This window comes from Xiphias gladius, chromosome 17 (assembly GCF_016859285.1).
Source record: "Xiphias gladius isolate SHS-SW01 ecotype Sanya breed wild chromosome 17, ASM1685928v1, whole genome shotgun sequence".
Lineage (NCBI taxonomy): Eukaryota > Metazoa > Chordata > Actinopteri > Istiophoriformes > Xiphiidae > Xiphias > Xiphias gladius.
Window position 1 is genome coordinate 27,791,547 of NC_053416.1, and position 20,936 is coordinate 27,812,482.

The 20,936-nt window shown below is 38.4% G+C and overlaps 1 protein-coding gene across 3 annotated transcripts in view; it reads right to left on the reverse strand.

Annotated features, from left to right (window-relative positions):
- The window catches only part of amot (angiomotin), a 72,986-nt gene that overhangs the window by 33,429 nt on the left and 18,621 nt on the right, over positions 1-20,936 (reverse strand). For 2 of the 3 annotated variants that reach the window (XR_005709216.1, XM_040149980.1), the window contains exons 2-4: positions 16,291-16,586; positions 5,172-5,232; positions 2,793-3,840 (exon numbers count right to left, since the gene is read on the reverse strand). Coding sequence is in view for 2 of the 3 variants with exons in the window: in XM_040149980.1 (XP_040005914.1) it covers positions 2,793-3,840; positions 5,172-5,232 (1,109 nt within the window). In the remaining variant the exon portion in view is untranslated. The remainder of the gene's footprint in view (positions 1-2,792; positions 3,841-5,171; positions 5,233-16,290; positions 16,587-20,936) is intronic. The other variant, XM_040149982.1, reaches the window with a different exon arrangement.

Genomic DNA, 20,936 nt, shown 5'->3' on the forward strand with positions numbered 1-20,936 from the left:
ACATTGCCATTGTCATTGTCAAATGTTGATTCAATGATATTAACATTGCAGTCATAGTAAGTGGACTGTGTTATATCCAAAGGTGTTTCTAATAATCTTCCCCCTTATGTATTTAAATAGGAAGACAAAAAATTAGGATCAGTTCTCATTTAATAGTTAATTTTCTGTCAATGGACTAATCAATTAAAGGTTCATTGTTTCAGCTTTAGTTATAGTAATACAATATTTCTTGTATGACTTCAGTGGTCATGACTGTCTGTCACTGCACAGTGCCTTAAAAGCATAAGAGTGCTTTGCTCAAGAGCATCACAGAAGCAGCTGTTAAGGAGGAATGATGTTCCCTGATGGTGTTGGAATACGAACCACTGGCCTTCCTGTCTCCAATTTGCTTCTCTATATGTTTTTAAGCCATATATCCATTTAATATATGCACCAAAACTCCTGCAGGATCAGGGATACCACTAAAATTTAGGACAAGACATCGAACCATAATACTTGGAATATGTGTCTGAAGTACAGAGTATCGTAAATTAGCACTGAATGCTTGGTAATGTCTTGTTTATATATTTTGCAATCAGATAGTTTCTGATTGGAATTGGAATATTTGTCATTTTAGATTGTATTTTATTTAGGCAATGTTCTTGTACGACTGTATGTGTGTAGAGGACATTTAACATTTAACAACTTTGGCTTTTTTGTTCAATGAAATAAGGGTTTGGTAGAAAAACATGTTTAAAAAAAAAGGACAGTTTTGGTAATAGTACTGAAACCCAGGTTTGGTAATAACACCAATATTATCAACTTCAACCTAGCATGATAATGGGACAGAATGTTTATAAGATTTATAGTTACTTTAGCTAAAACAGTTAACTGTAAATCAGGAAATGTCTTTACACTTGATTTAAGTTATGTCTGATATTATTGGCCCGTTTTAGCTCATCACAGATATATGGCATTGCTATATACTGTATGTACGCTGATAACAAGAAATCGCAGTTCTGATTTAACAAGCATATGTTCAAGATCATTTTGAAACAGTGAAGCTATTCCAAAGTTTGTTCAGAGAGCAGTAACATGTTGATTTTTATACTGTAAAATGTCTGGCTCACTATTAATATATAATATATTGTTATCAGGTTTTTTTACAGTCTAAAATATCAGTATAGTATTGTTCCAATAGATCAGGTTTCCTGTGTCTCTTAGGAAAGCCCTTTCAGCAGTGAGATTTAAAAAAGTGAGGGTAAAGATTTAATTGCTGCTATGGATACTGTGATTGACAGATTGTTAAATGAAGGCTTGATAACATAAATGTCCTTTAGCCCAGTCTGATTCACCTGCTGTTTGTTTGTTCACTTAGTGGAACTTGTTTTTGAGTGAGGTGGGAAAACACCAGTTGTCAACTGGCTTTGTACAGAGCAAACATTCCTGCCTTTAGCTCTCAAAGGAACGTCATCAAAGCCAAGCAGATCATGCCCTGACTCATCCTGCCTTCATGATTATAATTCGGTATTCATGGCTGTTTGAATCTGGTTTGCTCCAAGGTAAAAAGACTAGTGTGAAACAGGCCCAACAGGCTCTGTTCTCACAATCTCGAAAGACATCAATGGGAAACCATGAAAAGTTCTCATATCTTATCTTTTTAAATGTTAGTTTTTCTAATTTTCATCTTGCTTGTCATGAAAACTAAAAGCATTCAGTGTTTCTTACATAATTTTTCCCTTTCGGTGTGGAAACAAACTCTGAAGCAGCATTTACATCATCATTGAAGAATTTAACTCCACATGAACCTGCGTGTGTGTCCATTTCAGTCTGTGAAACTTTGTATTTGGGAATCTGTATGTGAAAAAGACCAAGGGAAGAACAACTGGTGTTAATAAGTTTGCTGGTGCCAGGCAACCAGTTTAATTATTAATAATTGATCATTTCAGTTCAGAACTTGGAGATGTCAAAATAAAGCTGCGTGATAATCACGGGGAGGCAATTAATGAATGTGTATCGTTGTGGATAATTTCAAGATCAGCATTTTTATGATTTTTCCACTTAATTTGAAAGCTGTGTTTTATGGTCCTGTACTTGCTGTATAGTAGCTGTGGAAACCTCTCAGATGACTTGTGATATATATACAAACTCAGTAACAAAACATTATAATATTTAACACTTCTGGCTTCTAACATTATTAATTACTATGAAATAGGGTTTTTTTTAAATGCTAATTTATTAATAATTTCCATTGAGAAATCCCGAGATAAGAACAGCTCTCCCGGAGTTGGAAAGGATTCAAAGTCTTGCTCAAGCATAGTTCATGCTCCCTTGTGCTGCTCATTATTTCATGGCTTACATTAGTGGCTTCATGCCAATGTGAAACTATTCGACAGTTGCACTTATTGTAAGTAACCATCCAAACAAACTTGTGACTCTATTAGCAATGAAATTTAGAAAAAATACAAAGGCTCCTTTGCACAGTACAAGTGTTTCTGTGTGAAATATTGTATAGAGCATGTAATATTGTATTAAGTATAGCTGTGTAAATGCCTACTTGCAAGTGTACAAAGAAAACAAACCCACTCATCTCTTTAGCTATGGCCAAGAAAACAATTCTGCTAAACTGGATGTCAAAACAAGTGTTATGCCTCAAACAGTGGAACAATCTACTTACAGAATACATTTTAATAGAGAAAACTACAGCTTCTCATGAGAGTAAAGCTGAAAATACTTCTGCTGCGTCATTTGACAGAGGTCGGTATGTTAAATGTGTGTACGTGTGTGAAGGGCTTGGTGTGCATGTTCCTTACCTGAACGAGCCGTACTCAGGTGGGGGCTGGTATCGGACAGGGAGTACCTCCCTTGAGTGCTCCCTCCCTCTCTGCTCCTGGTAAAAATGGCCTCCAGGCTCCTGCTGCTTCGAAGGTGAACCCATTCCTTTGAAGGGGTAGTCTGGAGGGGGGCCGCGATGCTGCGGCTTGTAGTAGTCACCTGGCGGCCCTGGAGGGGGCAGCTGGGGAGAGAGAGGAGCACTGGTGATGGGAGCATGGGCCTTCACGCCACTGGTGGCCAGAGAGAGCTGCATAAGTCGTTCACTGAGAGACCGAACATGCCCTTGCTTCAGATCTTTCAGCCCATCATCCTGGTGCACCTTCCCTGCACCACTCACTCGTTGCACAGTCGGGCGACCCTCAGTGCGCACCTTGGCGCTGGTCACCCCAGTGACATAGAAGGCGGCACCCACCGAAGCTGGGAGGGGAGGCTGCTGGGGCTGGTTGTTCTGCTGCTGAGGCTGAGGAGGAGGACCATGGCCACGGAAGTATTGTGACTGAACTTTGGCCTCTTCATACGTAGGGAGATCCTCAGGGTTCGGGCATTGCCCTTGGCCACTCCCACCACCTCCATTGCTGCCGCCTCCTCCTCCTCCAGTCCCTAAACCTCCTCCCCCTCCACTGCTCCCACCCCCTCCTCCTACTCTGGTGGATCCCATTTTCTCCAGGCCATTATCCGTTTGCAGCTCCTGTCCCTGGGGCTCCTGGCGGGCGATGTGGGGGGTCATAGAGTGATCATCAGAGGGGCCTACCTGTCCCTGTCCCTGTCCCGAGTAACCTCCTCCCCCTCCCCCTGCTGTTCCTCCACCTCCTCCTCCTTGTTGTTGTTGTTGCTGCTGCTGTTGCAGAACATAATTCCGGTTCATCTGCTCCTGTAGGAGGCGCTGCAGGACAGTGCTGCCGCCACCTCCTCCGCCTCCCACAGTGTTGTTGCTGTTTGACGACTCCTCAGCTGTTGCCCTCATCTCTGCCTCACGCTGGTCACGCACCTCATGGAAGGACAAGCTCCGCCCACGGTCCACACTCCCTGAGAGGATGAGAAAATGGAGAAATAGAGAGAGGAAAAGGATAAATTGTGGCGAAAGGATGAGAATCAGAGTTTTATATGGGTGAATGTGTAGTTATTGCAGAAATACAAGGTGAAAAAGAGAGGAAAAAAGGGAAAGGAACAGAAAACACTGAGGTCAGAGATGCACATGGACCATCCACCACCATTGCTGCCCCCCACAAAAAAGCCATGGAAGATCCACTGATGCATGATGGGACAGAACAATTTCTGAAACATCTCAGGAACCAAACCAGAGAAACCCTGAGCCCTTAAATCCAAATCACAAACACCACAAATATCAAGGATACAATTTAAACCAAAAATTGAAGATTGTGACTGTTGTATGACACTACCTGAAGAGATCAATAGACATTTTAAACAGTTTAGGACTGTTTGCACTAAAACCGTTTACAATTTGGTTTGATGACTAAACAATTGCTACAGGAATCAATGGACCATTTGATCTATAAAATGGCAAGAACTAGTGAAAATGCCAAACATACGTGACATCCTCAAATGTCTTGTTTTGTCCAACCAACAGTCAAAAAACAAAGATATTCAGTTAACAATGATATAAAAGAAAAGCAGCAAACCCTTGCATTGGAAAAGCCGAAACCAGAGACTAATTTGTGATTTTGCTCAAAATAAATTAAAATATTATTCAGTTATCAAAATTGTTGTTGATTATTTTCCATTTCAGTTTTTAAATGTACTGTCATGATGAGGGCTAATTTCAGTCATGTCAAGTTAGTCATGTGAAGACAATCTGGAAAACATGTGAGTGGGTTGGTAAACTATCCATCATTGATCTGATCTGAGTTTTTACAGGCATAGATAGATCAGCAAAGCTGATAGTCATCAGCAAAGCTTTGTAGTTGATTTCAGCCTAAATATGACTCTATGAGCTGATCCCAAGAAATTGGATTAGAATTGTTTATAGATCTTAAAAGACAAGCACAGTTAACAGTTAAACATCCAACGCTGTCAAAGTTGAAACCACCTGGGATGTATTTGCTGTGAATGTCCAAACCTCTCTTGGACTAGAGCCAATAAAAACTTCACACATAACCCATTCAACAAGAGGTTTAAACTCAAAAATGTTTATAACATCTTGTTTCCAGTATTGAGAAACAAGTGAAAAAAAGTAATTTTACTTAATTCATGTACATTTAAGTTGTTTTCTAGTTTGTTTTTCTGGGGGGCAATATAGTGCTGCATTTATATTAGTGTGGTTTCTTCTGACAACCCCGAATGTTAATAACTCCAGCATTTTACACCTTTTTCTACAGAGTAAAGAAAGAAATTATTACATCTAGCGGTTTCTGTTATTCTTCTCATTCTCAAGGAGGAAGATGCTTTTTTGCGAAACATCTGTAGGTAAATAAAATGATTTGAGAGAAAAGGGAAAATGTCAGCTTTGGTGGGGTGTAAGCATTTGGCCAGTTCTCTTAAAGCTGAAGAGAGAGAGACAGAAAAGAAACACAAAAGCTAATTTTAAACTAATGTGACTTCCACAAAAAACATACTATATAGTAAAAACAAGTAAACTAAATACACAACCCAAAGTTACAAACCTTTCCATTAGACAATGAAATCTTCAATATTTTTAAAGATACAATAAGCAACTTCATCTTGATATTCTGATAAGCTTTCATCCACGTTATCACAGCTGGTCAGTTTGCTGCACATATATAAGTACTTCTTCTGTTTTGTAAAGATATTTTAATATTAGAATTCAGATTTTTTGTTTCAATAGCTTCAATGTTATGTGACCCAGTAGTTCAACATATGCAACTTTTGGAAATTGGCAAAGAAAAGCCTATTCTTGATCCCGATTGATTTAGCCAACTATAGACCTCCAGTGGCAAGAAAAAGTAAGTGAACCGTTTGGAATTACCTGCATTTATGTATAAATTTGTCTTAAAATTTGGTCAGATCTTTATCTAAACTACAATTATGAACAAACACAATCTATTTTAACTATTAACACACAAATCATTGTATTATTCTTGTCCATACTGAATACTTCATTCAAACACTCCCTGTAAGTTGGAGAAACTATGTGAACCCCTCAGCTACTGACATCAACAAAAGCTAATTGGCGTTTGTAGTTAGTAAAACTGGTGTCCAGTCAATGACACCAGATTTGAGGTATGGGCTATAGCTACTTTGACTTATAAAAAGCACTCAAACATTTTGAGTTTGCTGTTTACAAGAGGCATCTGCTGATGTGAGCCATGCCTTACAAAAAAGAAGTCTCAGAAGACCTAAAATCCAGAATTGATGATTTGCATAAAGGTGGAAAGGGTTACAAAATAATTTCAAGAGGGTTTAAAATATTCTAAACAGTTAGACAAACTGTCTATAAATGGAGACAATTTAATACTGTGCCTACTTTCCTTAAAAGTGGGCGCCAAGCTAAGTTGACTCAAAAGGCACAATGCAGAATGCTCAGTATGGTAAAAAAAATAATCCCAGAGTAACAACTAAAGGCTTAAAGGAACCCCTGGAGAAGGTTTACATCTCTGTTCATTAGTCTGCTATACGCAAATCACCGTGCACGGTTGCACAGAGCATGGCGTCCATGGCAAGACATCATGGAGGAAGTCGCTGATGTTCAAAAGAAACATCACTGTGTGCCTGACGTTTGCCAAAGAGCACCTTGGAACTCCACAACACTACTGGGAAAATGTTTTGTGGACCGATTAAAATAAGGTTGAATTGTTGAATTGAACATGCAGTATGGTGTAAAAAGGGAACTGCATACCAATATGAAAACATCATCCAAATGGTGAAGTATGGTGGAGGGAGCATCATGATTTGGGGCTGCTTTGCTGCCTCTGGGCCTGGACAACTCACTATAATTAATGGGAAATTGAACTCCCAGCTTTATCCAGGTATCTTACAGGATAATGTCAGAGTGGCTGTCCACCAGCTGAAGCTCAGTAGATGTTGGGTGATGCAGCAGGACAATGACCCTTAACATGGAAGTAAATCTACAACTACAGAATGACTTCAAACTTAAGAAAATCCACCTATTGGAGTTGCCCAGACAGAGCCCAGACCTTAACCCAATAGTGGTGCTGTGGAATAACCTCAAGAGAGCCGATTAGAGCAGACATCCTCAGAATATTGCTGAGCTAAAGCAGTTCTATAAGGAAGAATGGTCCAATATTCCTCTTGAACGTTGTGCAGATCTGATCTGCAGCTACCGGAAGCACTTGTTTGAGGTTATTGCTGCCAGAGGAGGTTCGAACAGTTATTAAATCCAAGGGTTCACTTACTTTTTCCACCAGCACTGTGAATTTTAATGAGCGTGTTCAGTAAATACACAAAAGACTATAATTTTGTGTTAAGCACATTGACTTTGTCTATACTTGTAACTTTATGATCACATTTCATGAACAATTAACACAGAAAATTAGGTAATTCCAAAGGGTTTAGCTACTCTTCCTTCCCACTGTATATCTAAACTTTCCTTTCTCTATCAAATCCTTGAGAAAGCTGTTGTTGTGTGACTTTCTACATAACGATAGTTTATTTGAGGATTTTCAGTCAGGATACAGCACTGGTGAAAGTTACATATGACCTTCTAACTGCATCAGGCGAGGGATTTGTCTCTTTATATTGTAGATCTTAATGCTGCATTTGACACCATTGACCATCACATCCTATTACAGAGAGTAGAACATTTAATTTATAGTAAAGGAACCTGTATAAACTAGTATAAGTCCTATTTATTGGATCAATTTCAGTTTGTATAAATTAATGATGAATCCTCCATGTATGCAAAAGTTAGACAAGGAGTTCCACAAGGTTCTATGCTTGGACCAATTCTATTGATCTTATATATGCTTCCTTTAGGCAATATTATTAAGAAACACTCCATAAACTCCATTGTTATGCAGATGATACCCAATTGTGCTTGTCAATGAATCCTGATGAAACCAATCAGTTGGCTAAACTTCAAGCATGCCTTAAAGACATACAGACCTGGATGACCTTCAATTTTCTACTATTGAACTCAGACAAAACTGAAGTTATTGTACTTGGCCCCAAACACATCAGAAACACATTATCTAATGGAACAGTTACTTAGATGGCATTGCCCTGACCTTCAGCACCGTTAGGAACCTCAGAGTTATCTTTGTTTAATTCAAACATCAAGGACTGCCTTTTTTCACCTGCGCAACATTGCAAGAATCGAACACATCATGTAGATGATGATGATGATCATCATCATCATCATCATCATCATTATTCAGTTCATGTCTATGTGGAACTTAAATTGTGCTATATTCTCCTTCCTCATGCTCTGTCTCTCTCTCCCTCTCCCTCTCTCTCTCTCTCGCTCTCTCTGGTTCTGGTCGAGGTTTCCTACTTTTAAAAGGGATTTTTCCTTACCATTCTCGCAAATTGCTTACTCGTGGGGGAATGTTGGGTCTCCTCAAGGGTCAAACCTTGGACCTGTCCCTTTTTGATTAAGCACTCAGCATGTGTTTAAATTTAATGTGGTTAAAGCAGAAGCATTGATAAAACAGTCCACCTTTCTCTTTAAGATAATGGTTGACTTTTAGTGTCACAGCTGCTTTATACTGTATGAGAGGATTCTCCATCAGATCATTATATCCCTGCAGCCATCTGAAGACAGCAGGACACATATGTTGACAAATCTTCTGATTTCAGAAATGTCAAGCTAGAATGCAGTGACATTATGCACAGCTGTCCACTGTGTTTACCTCGATTAAATCACCTGCACAACACAGCAGGCTGCTACAGAAATAACCTCACACACCTCTACAGACATCAGGCTGGTCAGTTAGAACTCAGTATTCTGACAGTGTATGTAGGAAACGTCATATTAATGTAGGCCATTAATCCTGTGAATTACTGTCTCCTCTGTTTTTTAAAGTAACATTTTCTGATGTGATGTAAGTAGTGTTTCTATTGCCAAATAAATATTTAAAAAAAAAAACACTATCTGCTTCTGGCTGCCGATGTGTACTGCTGTGTGTTGGCATTGCTCTGCACAATCCAGACAGTGTGTCTCCATTTCTTGAGTCGTTGTTGGCATGCTTGCACTGTGATTGGCACAGCTTTTTCAGACCTATGAGACCAGTGATGCATTTGGCTAAGACTGTATTTATTAGTCACCACACCCTCTGATCTACACTCCAGTCTGTAAGCATTTGGACAGTTACACCTTTTTTTTTTCTTCACACTCTGTATTTCAGCACATTCAATTTAGATTTAGCACTTTTAACACACAGTTCTCAAATGGCAGGTGCTCCAAAACTAATTGGATACTTGTTACTAAATGTTTCTTGGGCAGCTTGGTTGTGTCATTTAAAGGTAAGCCCAAGCACGAAAGAGCTCACATTGGACTCAGAGTTGACCAACAATAGAGAGTTGCAATTTAGATTGAGGTGGAATTTTTTAATTACTTTATTTACTTATTTACTTACTAAATACTTCTTTATTTAGTAAAATAAATGTACAATATTAAACATAAATGTTACTATTTGATCAACTGTGCCAGCGTTACCCTAAGTCTAATTTTCATCTTCAGTCTGTCTGTCTGTCTTTCTGTCAATATGATGAGTAAGGATGTAACCATGCAAGTGAAGAAGATAATAATGAGGCTCAAAAAAAGCAAAATTCTATCAGAGACATATCAGAAGTTTGCCAAAATTAACAGTTTGGTACATTCTAAAAAGCAGATGCACACAGGAAAACTAGAAAATGGCAAACAACTTGGTAGTCTGAGGAGCACAAGTCTTTTGGATGAGTGAAAAATCATTTGCATGGTGAAAAAAAACCCTTTATGACTGCAAGTTCAGAATGCTCTCCAGAATGTAGGTGTATATGTTTCCCTATTAATAAACAAGAGAAGACTTCATGTCCATAACCTCAGAAGATTCACCATAAAATGTAAACCCCTGGTAAACCTCAAAAACAGAGAGGCCAGGCTGCAGTTCAGAAAAACACACAAAAAGAAACTGGTAGACTTCTGGAACAATGTTCTATGGACTTATGAAAGAAAAATGATATTTTATCGTAGTGATGGAAATAGGAAAGTGTGGAGAAAAAAGGAACAGCTCATGACCCAATGCCAAAACCTCATCTGTCAAATATAGTGGTGGTTCTGTTATGGCTTGGGCATTTATGACTCCAAAGGAGTAAACTGGCTTTTATTGAAGATTTCGCTGCTGATGGATGCAACAGGATGACTACAGAGGTATACAAAAGCATTCCTTGTGTTCAGATTCAGCAAAATGCGTCAAAACTCATTGGATGACATTTCATCATCCACCAGGGCGATTACTCTAAATATACAGTCAAAGCAACCACAGAGCTTTTCAGGGTAAAGAGTTGGAATATCCTGGACTGGCCGAGTCATTCACCTAATCTAGGTCCGACTGACCTTCATTCCACCAGGCTAAAGGCAGTGAGACTCCACAACAATGCAGCTGAAGGTGGCTGAGTTGAAGGCTTGGGAGAGAATCACCAGGGAAAAAACAAAGAAGAAGGTGAGACGGGAGTGGATTTTCACTCCTTCTCCATCCCACTCCCCCAAAATAGTCCTGTCAAGTCCCAATCCCATGACAGAATTAAAAAAAAAAAATCATGTCCTGTCCCAATCCCAAAAAATGAATCCTGTCCCGTGCCATTCCCATGTTGGGTTTTTTTTATGGGGGGTAGTCTTTAAGGCAATGCAATGATTTTAGTGTACACATCTTACAAACAGTGTACAGAGTTTTAACACCACCACTCACGAATCTTAGGAACTTCTTTAAAACTTTGGACTTGCCCGAAAGGTCTGTCAGGCTGCAGCGTTTCCCAAAAGGTTGAGAATTTAGTTGTGGTGGTGGATAACACGGCATGAGGCACAGCCTCACATGCAGGCTATGGGTGTCTGCCCACCAATTAGCCTCTAGTCCACACTAAGAAAAATTTGAAAAAATTTGTTAGTTTGAAAAGAGTGAAATAAGGCATTCTGATGTGAGGTCTACCTAAGTTGAGTAATTTTATCTACATGGACGGGCCAACCAAGTGGAGCTTATGTTTGGGAAACACTGATGTGAAACACGCATCACTATCTCTACGTTGCAATGCTGTTCTCCCCCAATCTCACTCTGACTTCATTGTTGGCATTTTTTTGGTGGCCACATCATGTGTCGTCAATCCACACACGTCATGCACTGGTCAGGCTGCAGCCTGCAACGAACCAGCAACAAGCCACCAGAGCTGATAGGAAAGAATAAAAAAGAACAAAAAAGACAAGAAGGTCTAGCGTAATGCTCAAAATAAAGAAAATACAATTTTTACATGTTAGAACTGTATATTTATATAAAAACTGAACTATTTTTTTAATGATTCCCATCCTGCCCGCTCCTGTTGACTTTTTTTCCTGTCCCGTCCCAGTCACATGATGAATAGTGAAATTGACTCTAATCCCACAGAAATCCTGAAGAAATATCAGCTTCTAATACATTCCTGGGGATGTCTATAGGTCGAAGACTTCAGGGAGTCATTGACCGCAAAGGATTCTCCATAAGATATTAAATATGATGATTTTGTTCGACTTAATGTTTATCTGTCCAATCACTTTTGAACCCTAAACTCTGGCCACTATCTGTTAAAAGGCCTATATCTCCCATAGAGTTATTTCAATATTGATGTAAATCCAGTCAATTTAAAGCTGGGACTTTGTACTTTAATGTAGTATTCATTACTTTACTTCAAATTAAATGTGCTGAAGCACAGAGCCTGAAGCACAAGTGTGTAACTGTCTAAATACTTATAGCATGGAATGCATAATCACCTTCATCAAGCTCTTTTGCGATTTGCATTGCGGCACATATACATGAACCAAAATAACAGGTGGGCCCACACAACCTGTGTGCACAAAACCTACTCCAAAGTCTTGTCATCGGCTTGCACAATTAAAATAGGGCCCAAGGAGATCAATGCCTGATGTCTCAAAGTTTTCTGCAATTGAATTCACAACAAAACTGAACTTCTTCCCTTTGCCCCTCATCAGACCATTGAAATTATACGCCATCAGTGAGGATCCTTGGCTACTAACTCAAACCGTCAAAACCATCTAGGTCATTTTGGATTTCCATTTGAGCTTTGAGAAAGTTTTTAAGTCAGTTATTCAGTCCTATTGTATTCAGTTAGGAAACGTTTCCAGACTATGCTCCTTTTTCTCCAATTAGAGGGTCTAGGGACAGAGGGTGTGCACATTGTAAAGCGGCTTGAGACAAATGTGTGATTTTTTGATACTGGGCTAACTTTTATCTTTCCAACAGCTAGAACAAATCATCTGTTGTTTTGTCTCTTCTTATCTTGAATATTGTAATGCTCTGTATTCTTCTTAAATCAAGAAGCTGTGGCAGTTAGTTCAAAATTCTGCTCCAGTGCTCCCATATAACCCTACTGTTGGCTTCATTACACTGGCTTTGTTTTGAATTTCATATTGAAAGTTTTTAAGGCTAGACAGAACTTGGCTCTCCCATATTTCAGTTGCTGATCCCATACAGGTCCATAGTCCTCTCAGATCATCAGAATGACTTCCTTACTGACCATTGGTGTAGTGGTGTCTTTGTAGGTGAGTATACCATTTTCTTCCTGTTGATAATGTTTCAAACTGCATTAATATGTTTGCTTCATATTTGTAATTGCTTATTTGAAGTTTTACCAGGGTACTTATGTTGCCTGGGAGAAGGCACTGCCTTAAATGCTAAAGGGAACAAAAGGCTCTCTGTGCAGTAAACGCCACAGATTACATGAAAGATTGTAACATGATGCAGCCTTACTCTGAAAGATGTTAAGTGATTCGTATCGTATGGCTATTTTTGGGTAAGTATACGGTAAATCCCCCTGCCCAGAGATGGGTATACACCAGATGCATTTAACACACCACCGCACCTCTGTTACTGACATACATCAAATATAAACTTGGGGTACCTGGCACTTGTGGAGCCTTTATAGCTCTGATGTTCAATGTGTTTTTACATACTTCATGTGCAGAATTTAATTTTCTACATGTCTTTCAGCACATATCTTTTGCAATCTTTACCTCCATCTATAAAGTCAAAAGGGGTTTTATTTTAATTTCTAATGACTATTTGCAAGATAGATGATTCTATCTTGATGATTCCACTGATTTAAGAAATAAGCTACAGCCCTGATGTTTATTGTTTTTCCACTACCCAGCCTTGTATACTGAAGATGTATACTCTCTCTAACATATTTCAGCTGCCATTTCCTGCAATTCATCGCCAAAATCTTCTCTGACTCACCCTCTGCACAGCTACCAGCAGGACAAGAGGAGGAAGACAAAAAGAAAAAAAATAGCAAAAACAACAGATAAAAAGAACTGACACTGGATGAGATAGCATGACAGTTAAAGGGCGACTTCATTGATTTTCAACTTGATTCCTATGGTTCCAATCTGGGGAGTACATGTATATGAATAGCATTAAATTTCCCTCTGCCTAGCAAAGGGACTGTACGATTATGATTTAATATTTACATTTTCTATCACATACATGTCTTTACATCAGAAACACAGAGTAGCCCTGTCCCTTTTATGCTCTTCCTAGAATGTGTTTAAATGCCAATGTGTCTGTGTTTATTCTTTTTAAACAGTATGGACTGACGGCATATCTATATTTGTTTGTTCAACAAGGACAAATACTTGGGCAAGACGATGTTTTTTACTAAAGTCAAATCCGACAAAAGTTTTTCTTCTCTGATACACAACAAGAACTTTGAAAGTGATTGTTTCACTGCTAAACTCCAGTTTTTACTGTTTCAGAACAGAAGAGAGCATAAAAACATGTCTTGTCTATAAATTTATGTACAAGTGGGGCAGAAGTTATACTAATAAATCTTGGTAAACAGAATACAACTCTGTTGGTCTTCTTAGCTATTTTAAAAACACAGTTTCAACTGATAGTATTTTTATTTTTGTAAATACAATGCTATGGCTACAATTACATTCATGCATGATAACCTGACATAAAGTTTTTAGTTCTTACTATTACCTGGTTTTAATTGGTGCCTCTTTTAATAAATTAAAGTAATATGCATAGCTGATCTGAGAGAGTTGTGTACTTATGCCATTAATAATTCGAAAAAGCATACCGGTCTGCTACAGTTTAATATTATCTCTTTTCCCTGCCAGTCTTGATTGTGGTGTTATTCAAGGAAACTAACAGTAACTCACATAGTAGAATTTTTTTAATAAAACAGACAATCAAAATGATCATCATATATATGGCATAGTCCGCATAGTCTTTCTGCTTCAGAAACCTAATTGACTCAGGATGGATGTGGGTACTGAAGGCTTTTGAAAAATCAGTCTTCCAAATTCCCCTCCTTTGAAGTGCAAGTCAACTGTGGCAGGTAAGCCTCACCAGAAGGATTTTCACGGGAATGAACACGGACATGAGGAGGTCTATTAAAAACAGAATAGGAGATATTGAGACTAACAAAACACAATGATTAATTCCCACATTTTCTGTATAAATACAAGAGGAATCCTTTATATTCAAAGTATCTGGACCATAATGCTGTAATGTTATTCTTAGAAACAAGATTGGACAGGGTTACTAAAAATATGCATAACAATTAAAAAGTGATTTGCTTTAGAGTGATAGGGAAATATATACAACCCTTTTTTCAGTTCTTTCTGACTATAAGGCACCAATTTTGAAAATAACTGTACATGTCTATAACAAAGGTGACCTAGCTTTAAGAAATTGCCCCTTTTCCAGTGATGAAATTCCTCTTTAAGATGAGAGAGGCAGTGACTTGGTGAAGAGTTTTTTTTTCTTTTGTGTACAATTAATTCTTTGTAGTAATTCACTCTGCTTAATCTACTTAGAGAATCCAGAATGTTGAAGATAAAGTCTGACATTTTGAGAAATAAACTTATATGTAGAGTCAAAAAGATCAATACCACTTCAGTCTCTGTGTATTCAGTAGAGAAACTGGTTTGCACAAAGACTGAAACCAAAGGTGAAAATAATGCCTTCAGACAACCCCAAAGCTAGTAGAAAAAAAGAAAATTCATGAGTCAACGGATCAATAACTTGAGTGCACAGACTGATGAACCAAGAACATAGAATAATTAACTGTAAGGGGAAAAAATCTTTGGGGGAGTGTTCAGTCAAGTTGAGTTCCTTTGTTGTGTTCCTTGGTTTTCTTTGTTTGTATTTTTGCAGTTGCCTGTGTTCCAGGCTTCCTGCCTGCTATCTTGTCCACCTGACTGCCTGTAAGCCTGTTTCACGAATTAAAAAGTTACTTCACACCTGCCTCTGTGTGAATCTGCATTTGGGTCCTTTCCTGTGTTCCTGGCTTCTGCCATAACAAGAATGACCATCAGCCAATCAGAGCAGAGTATATATCAGACACTGTTAAGTCTTGATTGTTAAAGGCACCCTGTGGAGAGATCTTTTAAACAAACAAAAGTTAAGTTTACATTCAGTGTTAATTCAGTGTTAAAAGCATAGCAAAGCATAAAACATTTGCCCAGCCAGTTGTTTAAGTAATTTATATCCAGAATTGTTTACATCCATGTTTATAAGCTTGCAGTCTTTTCTGCCTTTGCTTAGCACATTACCGCTACCTGTTGATCAACAGAATAGTTTGAAACCACTGGTAGGACTGTGCATCACGTCACCCACATACACCTGTGTACATCTTGAAGAAACAAGTTGGGGACCCCAAGTTTTATGACCTCATCATAAAAACTGCTCCATAGCACCATTAGAGGTCAAAAACTCCAAAGGTTACCTTTAATGTGTATTTCATATGACACGATAAAGTAAACGTTTTGGGTTGTGTTTTGAGATATGACTTGTGCTTTAACAATCATAAGGCATTATACAATGGCTAACATGCTGTGAGTCACTTGTTTGCATCAAGTATGGCATATGGTATTAGTATCATCATCAGGCATATGATATTAGTCTTTGCTCTCATTTAGATGGTAAACAAATTAAAGACTATATTGCAGTACATTCTTATTTACTTATTTTTACTGATGTTTTTTACAAAATTAATATTCCCTTTTATTATTCTGAAAAATAGGTGCATGTGTTGGAAGCCTTACTTAAACTGTGTGCACAGATTAATAATCTGTCTACACTGTCTTTTAATTGGCACACACAGTCTGCTGAACTGAGTGGTACTTTTTGTTATTCTGTTCTCTTGTGTTCTGTTCTCCCTTCCTTTATTTTCCCTTCTTCCCTTCTATCCCTCTGTATTCTTGACTACCTCCCTCTTCCTCTCTTCTGCCCTAACATATCTACCTCTGACTCCCCTGTCTTCTTCCTACATGTACTCCTCATTGTCTGCTTCCCATAACCAACTTACTTTCCCAGATCTCAGAAGTCTTCTCCATGACATACCTACCTGTATTGCTGCTCTCACTGTGTTCTCCTGGGGGCGTCAGTGGCAACAGTTACTCATGTTCCGAAGCTGCAGCAGGCCCAGCAGGATCCCCAGACGAAGCCCGGTCAAGGTAAGGACGAGCAGGAAGACGGGTTGGAGGATGTTGATGTGGGAGGAGGTGGTCCAGTGTAAGTTGGTGGTAGCCTGGTGGTAGCAGGTGGTTCAACTCCTGGTCCTTGCCTTCCGGCACACTCAACAGGTCCTAAAGGTGCTGCAAATTGTAGAGACGGTGGTCGACAAGCCAAGACCAAAACACTCTGCAGATGAAATAAGTGAGGATAAGTTTTACGGAGATGTAGAATATGTGGGACACTGGACAGTATTAAAGTTTAATGGACTGCACTTACATAACGCTTTTGTAGTCTTATCGATCACTCAAAGCGCTTTACACTACATGCCATATTCACCCATTCACAAAATGCTTGTTTTTTTATGTATAAAAACACTCACACTGCATGGATTGAGTATTTTGCCCAGGGATTGAACCTCCGACCTTCCAGTTAGTAGACAACCCATGCTACCTCCTGAGCCACAGCCACCAACAGCTAAAGTTAGATAGCTTTGCAAACAATTTTTACTTCATTCATTGCATTTACATTAACATACAGATAGGATAAGGAAGTATTTGGACAGTGAAACAATTTTCGTAATTTTGCCTGTGTATACCACCACAGTAGATATGAAACAAAGTCATCAAGATGTGATTGAGGTGTAGACTTTCAGCTTTAATCCAAGGGGTTTAAATGCACAATAGAGCAGAAGAACCTTTCCCCTCTAAATTCCCCCTTCAAATGTTATTTTAATGATGTCTTAAATATTACCCAACATAGAAACACAGGACTCTCCTCGATAATTTGATAATCCTATAGGCTTATGTTGTGAAGATCAGTGTGAAATATTTCAAATTTTTGTCAGTTTGGTGGATATCTCTAAATACTATGACATTATAATAACTGCCCTTGCTTTGGAGAAGGTGAACCTGAGCAGTAGTGTGAATTCAAAACACTGCTTTGTTGTTTTGAATTTGTGAACAAAACACAATGTTGAATTAATTAAAAATTGACCATGAATCTAAAAGTAAATTGATTCAAGCTGTATATTGTATTGATAGTTTTCTCAACAATGTGATCTTTAGGTCCCAGCCACTATAAGCAGTTTGCACTGCATGTAACAGAAAGTGAAGGTCTGTGATTGCATGTTTGTTACTGAAATTCACTTGGGGAGTCGTACTTGACTTCTCTCATTCAGTTTTATGTCCACAGATTTGTACATTTGACTTTTTATCATTGAACCAGATATTTCTAACGAACTGATGATTTAAACTGGGGAAAATTATTAAAACCTTTACTTAAAGAACCAGGGGTATCTTTTGTCGCTCCACCCATTTCACAACACCATAGGTGGCTGACAAGTTCTTCTCCTCACATGATCCCTTCCTACAAAAAAGGCCACTGGGCTTTCATTCGTCTAAGTTCAAATGGGGAACACGTGGCTACTTAGGAAACATCAAATTTCTGACAAACTATAGACTTAAACCTGTTTCTGAAGACATTTGCTGTTACAAAAAAAAGCTGTATACCTGTATAATCATCCTTCATTTCAGCTTACACTGTCCAGTCTTAATAGTTGTTCATGAAGTTCTGGATTTTAAAGAGGCAGCGAGAAATGCTGTCCTCTAAACCCCTTGCCATACAGATTTCTAATTAGTTCAACTTTTAAACTAGTTCAGAGCGAGTTCATTCCATTTTCAGTGGATGTATTCATGACTTGGTTCAGAGAGTTTACTTCCCACATCTTAATACATACAAAAAAGACTATAATTTGCAAGGGCAGGCACAGTATTGTAAACCCACCACATAAAAAAGAGAAACTTTCAAATCTCCTAGCAATCAGAACGGATGGCATTGTGGAGAACCGATGAGAAATCGATGTGTTCAAAACAAAAAAAGCAGCCCTACTATATTAGTTTTCTGACTTGTGTCAGTTGAGTAAACTTTTGGAACAATGAGGTATATTTTTTTTCTTGAAATGCAGGTTTTGTCTCAGTCCTGTAGCTTGAAAAGAGTCAAATCATTTAACATAAAGAAACTAACTGAAAAAACAACAATTTTAGTCCTGTCCACCACTGGAGAATTTTTAAACTGGGTCTTAATATCAAATGTGCAGTATGTGGAAACATTATTGACCCTAACCCTGTGATGGCACATATTTGGGGTGGTCCCTGAGAACTTAAAGGACACTGTTGACCACATTACAGTTGTGGCCCTCTCTACACTGCTTGCTTGACAACTGATTCTCCTCAAATGGAAACAAGACTAGGTCAAAACCTAGTATATGGCAGGATCACCCTTCATCGTTTGTGCTCACATATACAGTGATTTAATACAGCCAAATTCCCAATAAAGCTGTTCTCATTTACAAGTTTTTCTATTTCTGTTGTCAGACAACGGTACAAGTATGAAATAGTGCCTGAAACGTGGCCCAAGACAACATGTTAACCAGCTGTCACTTCCAAGCCATTTCCAATCTGCTGCCCTGCACTGCTAAAATCCTGATTTTATAACAACAATGTCATCTGACAAAACCACCATGCACATAAGTTAAAGACAACTGCTGTGCTGTCATTTTGGCTATATTTACTTGTAAATTGATCCGAGAGAACGTTAGACGCTCATTCACATCTCTGTCAGCTGAGTGTTGCCGGTACTTATATGAACCTCTCACATATTTTCAGTGTCCAGGAAAAGCCCTTTCCTTTTCTTTTTCAAGAAAAAACAAATAAGTATTGTTTCTATCACAATTCATTTGAAATACTGTACAAAAAATACATTTTCAGGGTTTCCTGAGACCAAGAAGCCTTTTTGCTTAGTAACAGCATCAGGTGTAAAATTCCTTTATGAGCATTAAATACAGAGTCACGCAAAGTATAGAAAATTTGCAATCTTATTTTTTAAACATTTTTAAATTTTGATTGACTGTTGGACATTGTGTTTGGGGAATCAATTTAAAGAAGTTCTTAGTTTGCCAGCAAAAAGTTGGAATGTGTCACCCTGGTGTAAACAACTTAAATCTTGAAAGTGTTTCATTTGATTTCCATTGATTTCAGTTTATAAAGTTTAAGAGGCTGAGAGGACATAGTATTTGAAAAACTGAATATTCCAGATTTTTTTAAAGTAAAAAGTTAATATACTTCACAAGTGTAAAGTAGCACAAAATATTCAGAGACATGAAAAAAATGCATCAGTGGAACCCTATAGTCACACAAAAAGTTTAAACATAAAAATATATGAATCAAATCATACATACAACACACACCCACAGCACATTAAACCACACACACGCACGCACGCACGCACACACACACACACACGCACACACACACACACACACACACGCACACACACACACACACACACAGACAGTATGGGTAAGACAATCAGTTTGACAACAGAACTAATCCGCCTCCTCTCCTGAAGAGAAAAATAATCACTTCAAGATGTATCAGTCCCCCTTCTATGCTTCCTTCTCCCGAAACAACCCCCATGTCTACATAGTCACCTTCAGATAAACAGTTTACAGAATGTTCACATCTGTATGTGTGTTTGCCATGATATACTGTGCTGACACCCACTGTGTGTGTGTGTGTGTGTGTGTGTGTGTGTGTGTGTGTGTGTGTGTGTGTGTGTGTGTGTGTGTGTGTGTGTGTGTGTGTGCAGGTGTGTTTGCAGGTGTGTGTAAATAAGTCTTCTTATGGTTGTGTGGACAAATTTTGATTTGAAACCATTGTTGGGAGGACATTTTGGCACTGTGAAGACATTTTGGCCGGTCCTCACAACTTCCAAGGGCTGTAGTGGGGAAATGTGCATTAAATTTAAGATTATATATATAACTAAACAATGATTACCAGAGAGAAAAATAGAGCAATTATGTCTTGTTAGATTATAAATCGTATTACAATATAAGACCTCATCTCCTTTTCATTTCCCATGAACATGTTTATTGGCTCCTAATGTTTTAATAATTAGATATACAACCTTATGAGACTGTAAGATTATGATACAATTTTATGAGTAATATCGTGAGTACTAGCCTAACAGAATATTTCAGGTGAAGTGGGACCATGGCCAAAGTAAATAATTTGTAATTATTATCACTACATTATTGTTTCTTTTCTGACCTAAGTGTTCTCATAGAAATCCCTATGCTGACCTGCTCCTTTAAGCTCTGGAGGTCAGTCCCAGGCTCAGTGCAGGAGCTGACTGCAAAATGAGCTTATGTCTTTGAAATTCAGGTGGTGAATACATGCAGATTGTGGCCGCAGACTCATTGAAAATCATTTAGATCAATAGGCGTTGGAAAACAAAAATGTTTATTATGTTCTAGAAACTTTCCAGTCTTTCTACGTCATAGAACATTTTCAAGTTTTAGTATGTCTAGTCTCTGCAAGCTACCAGACATTCAGAATCCTATCAGAGTTAGAGTGTGCTAGAACCTTCACGGCACTTCACAATCAATTATGTACTACTTGTAATTATATTTTTTGGCTTCCCCAAGTATTTACACATGATCTGGCGTGATATGAGTGCCTTTGCTGGTACATCAAATCA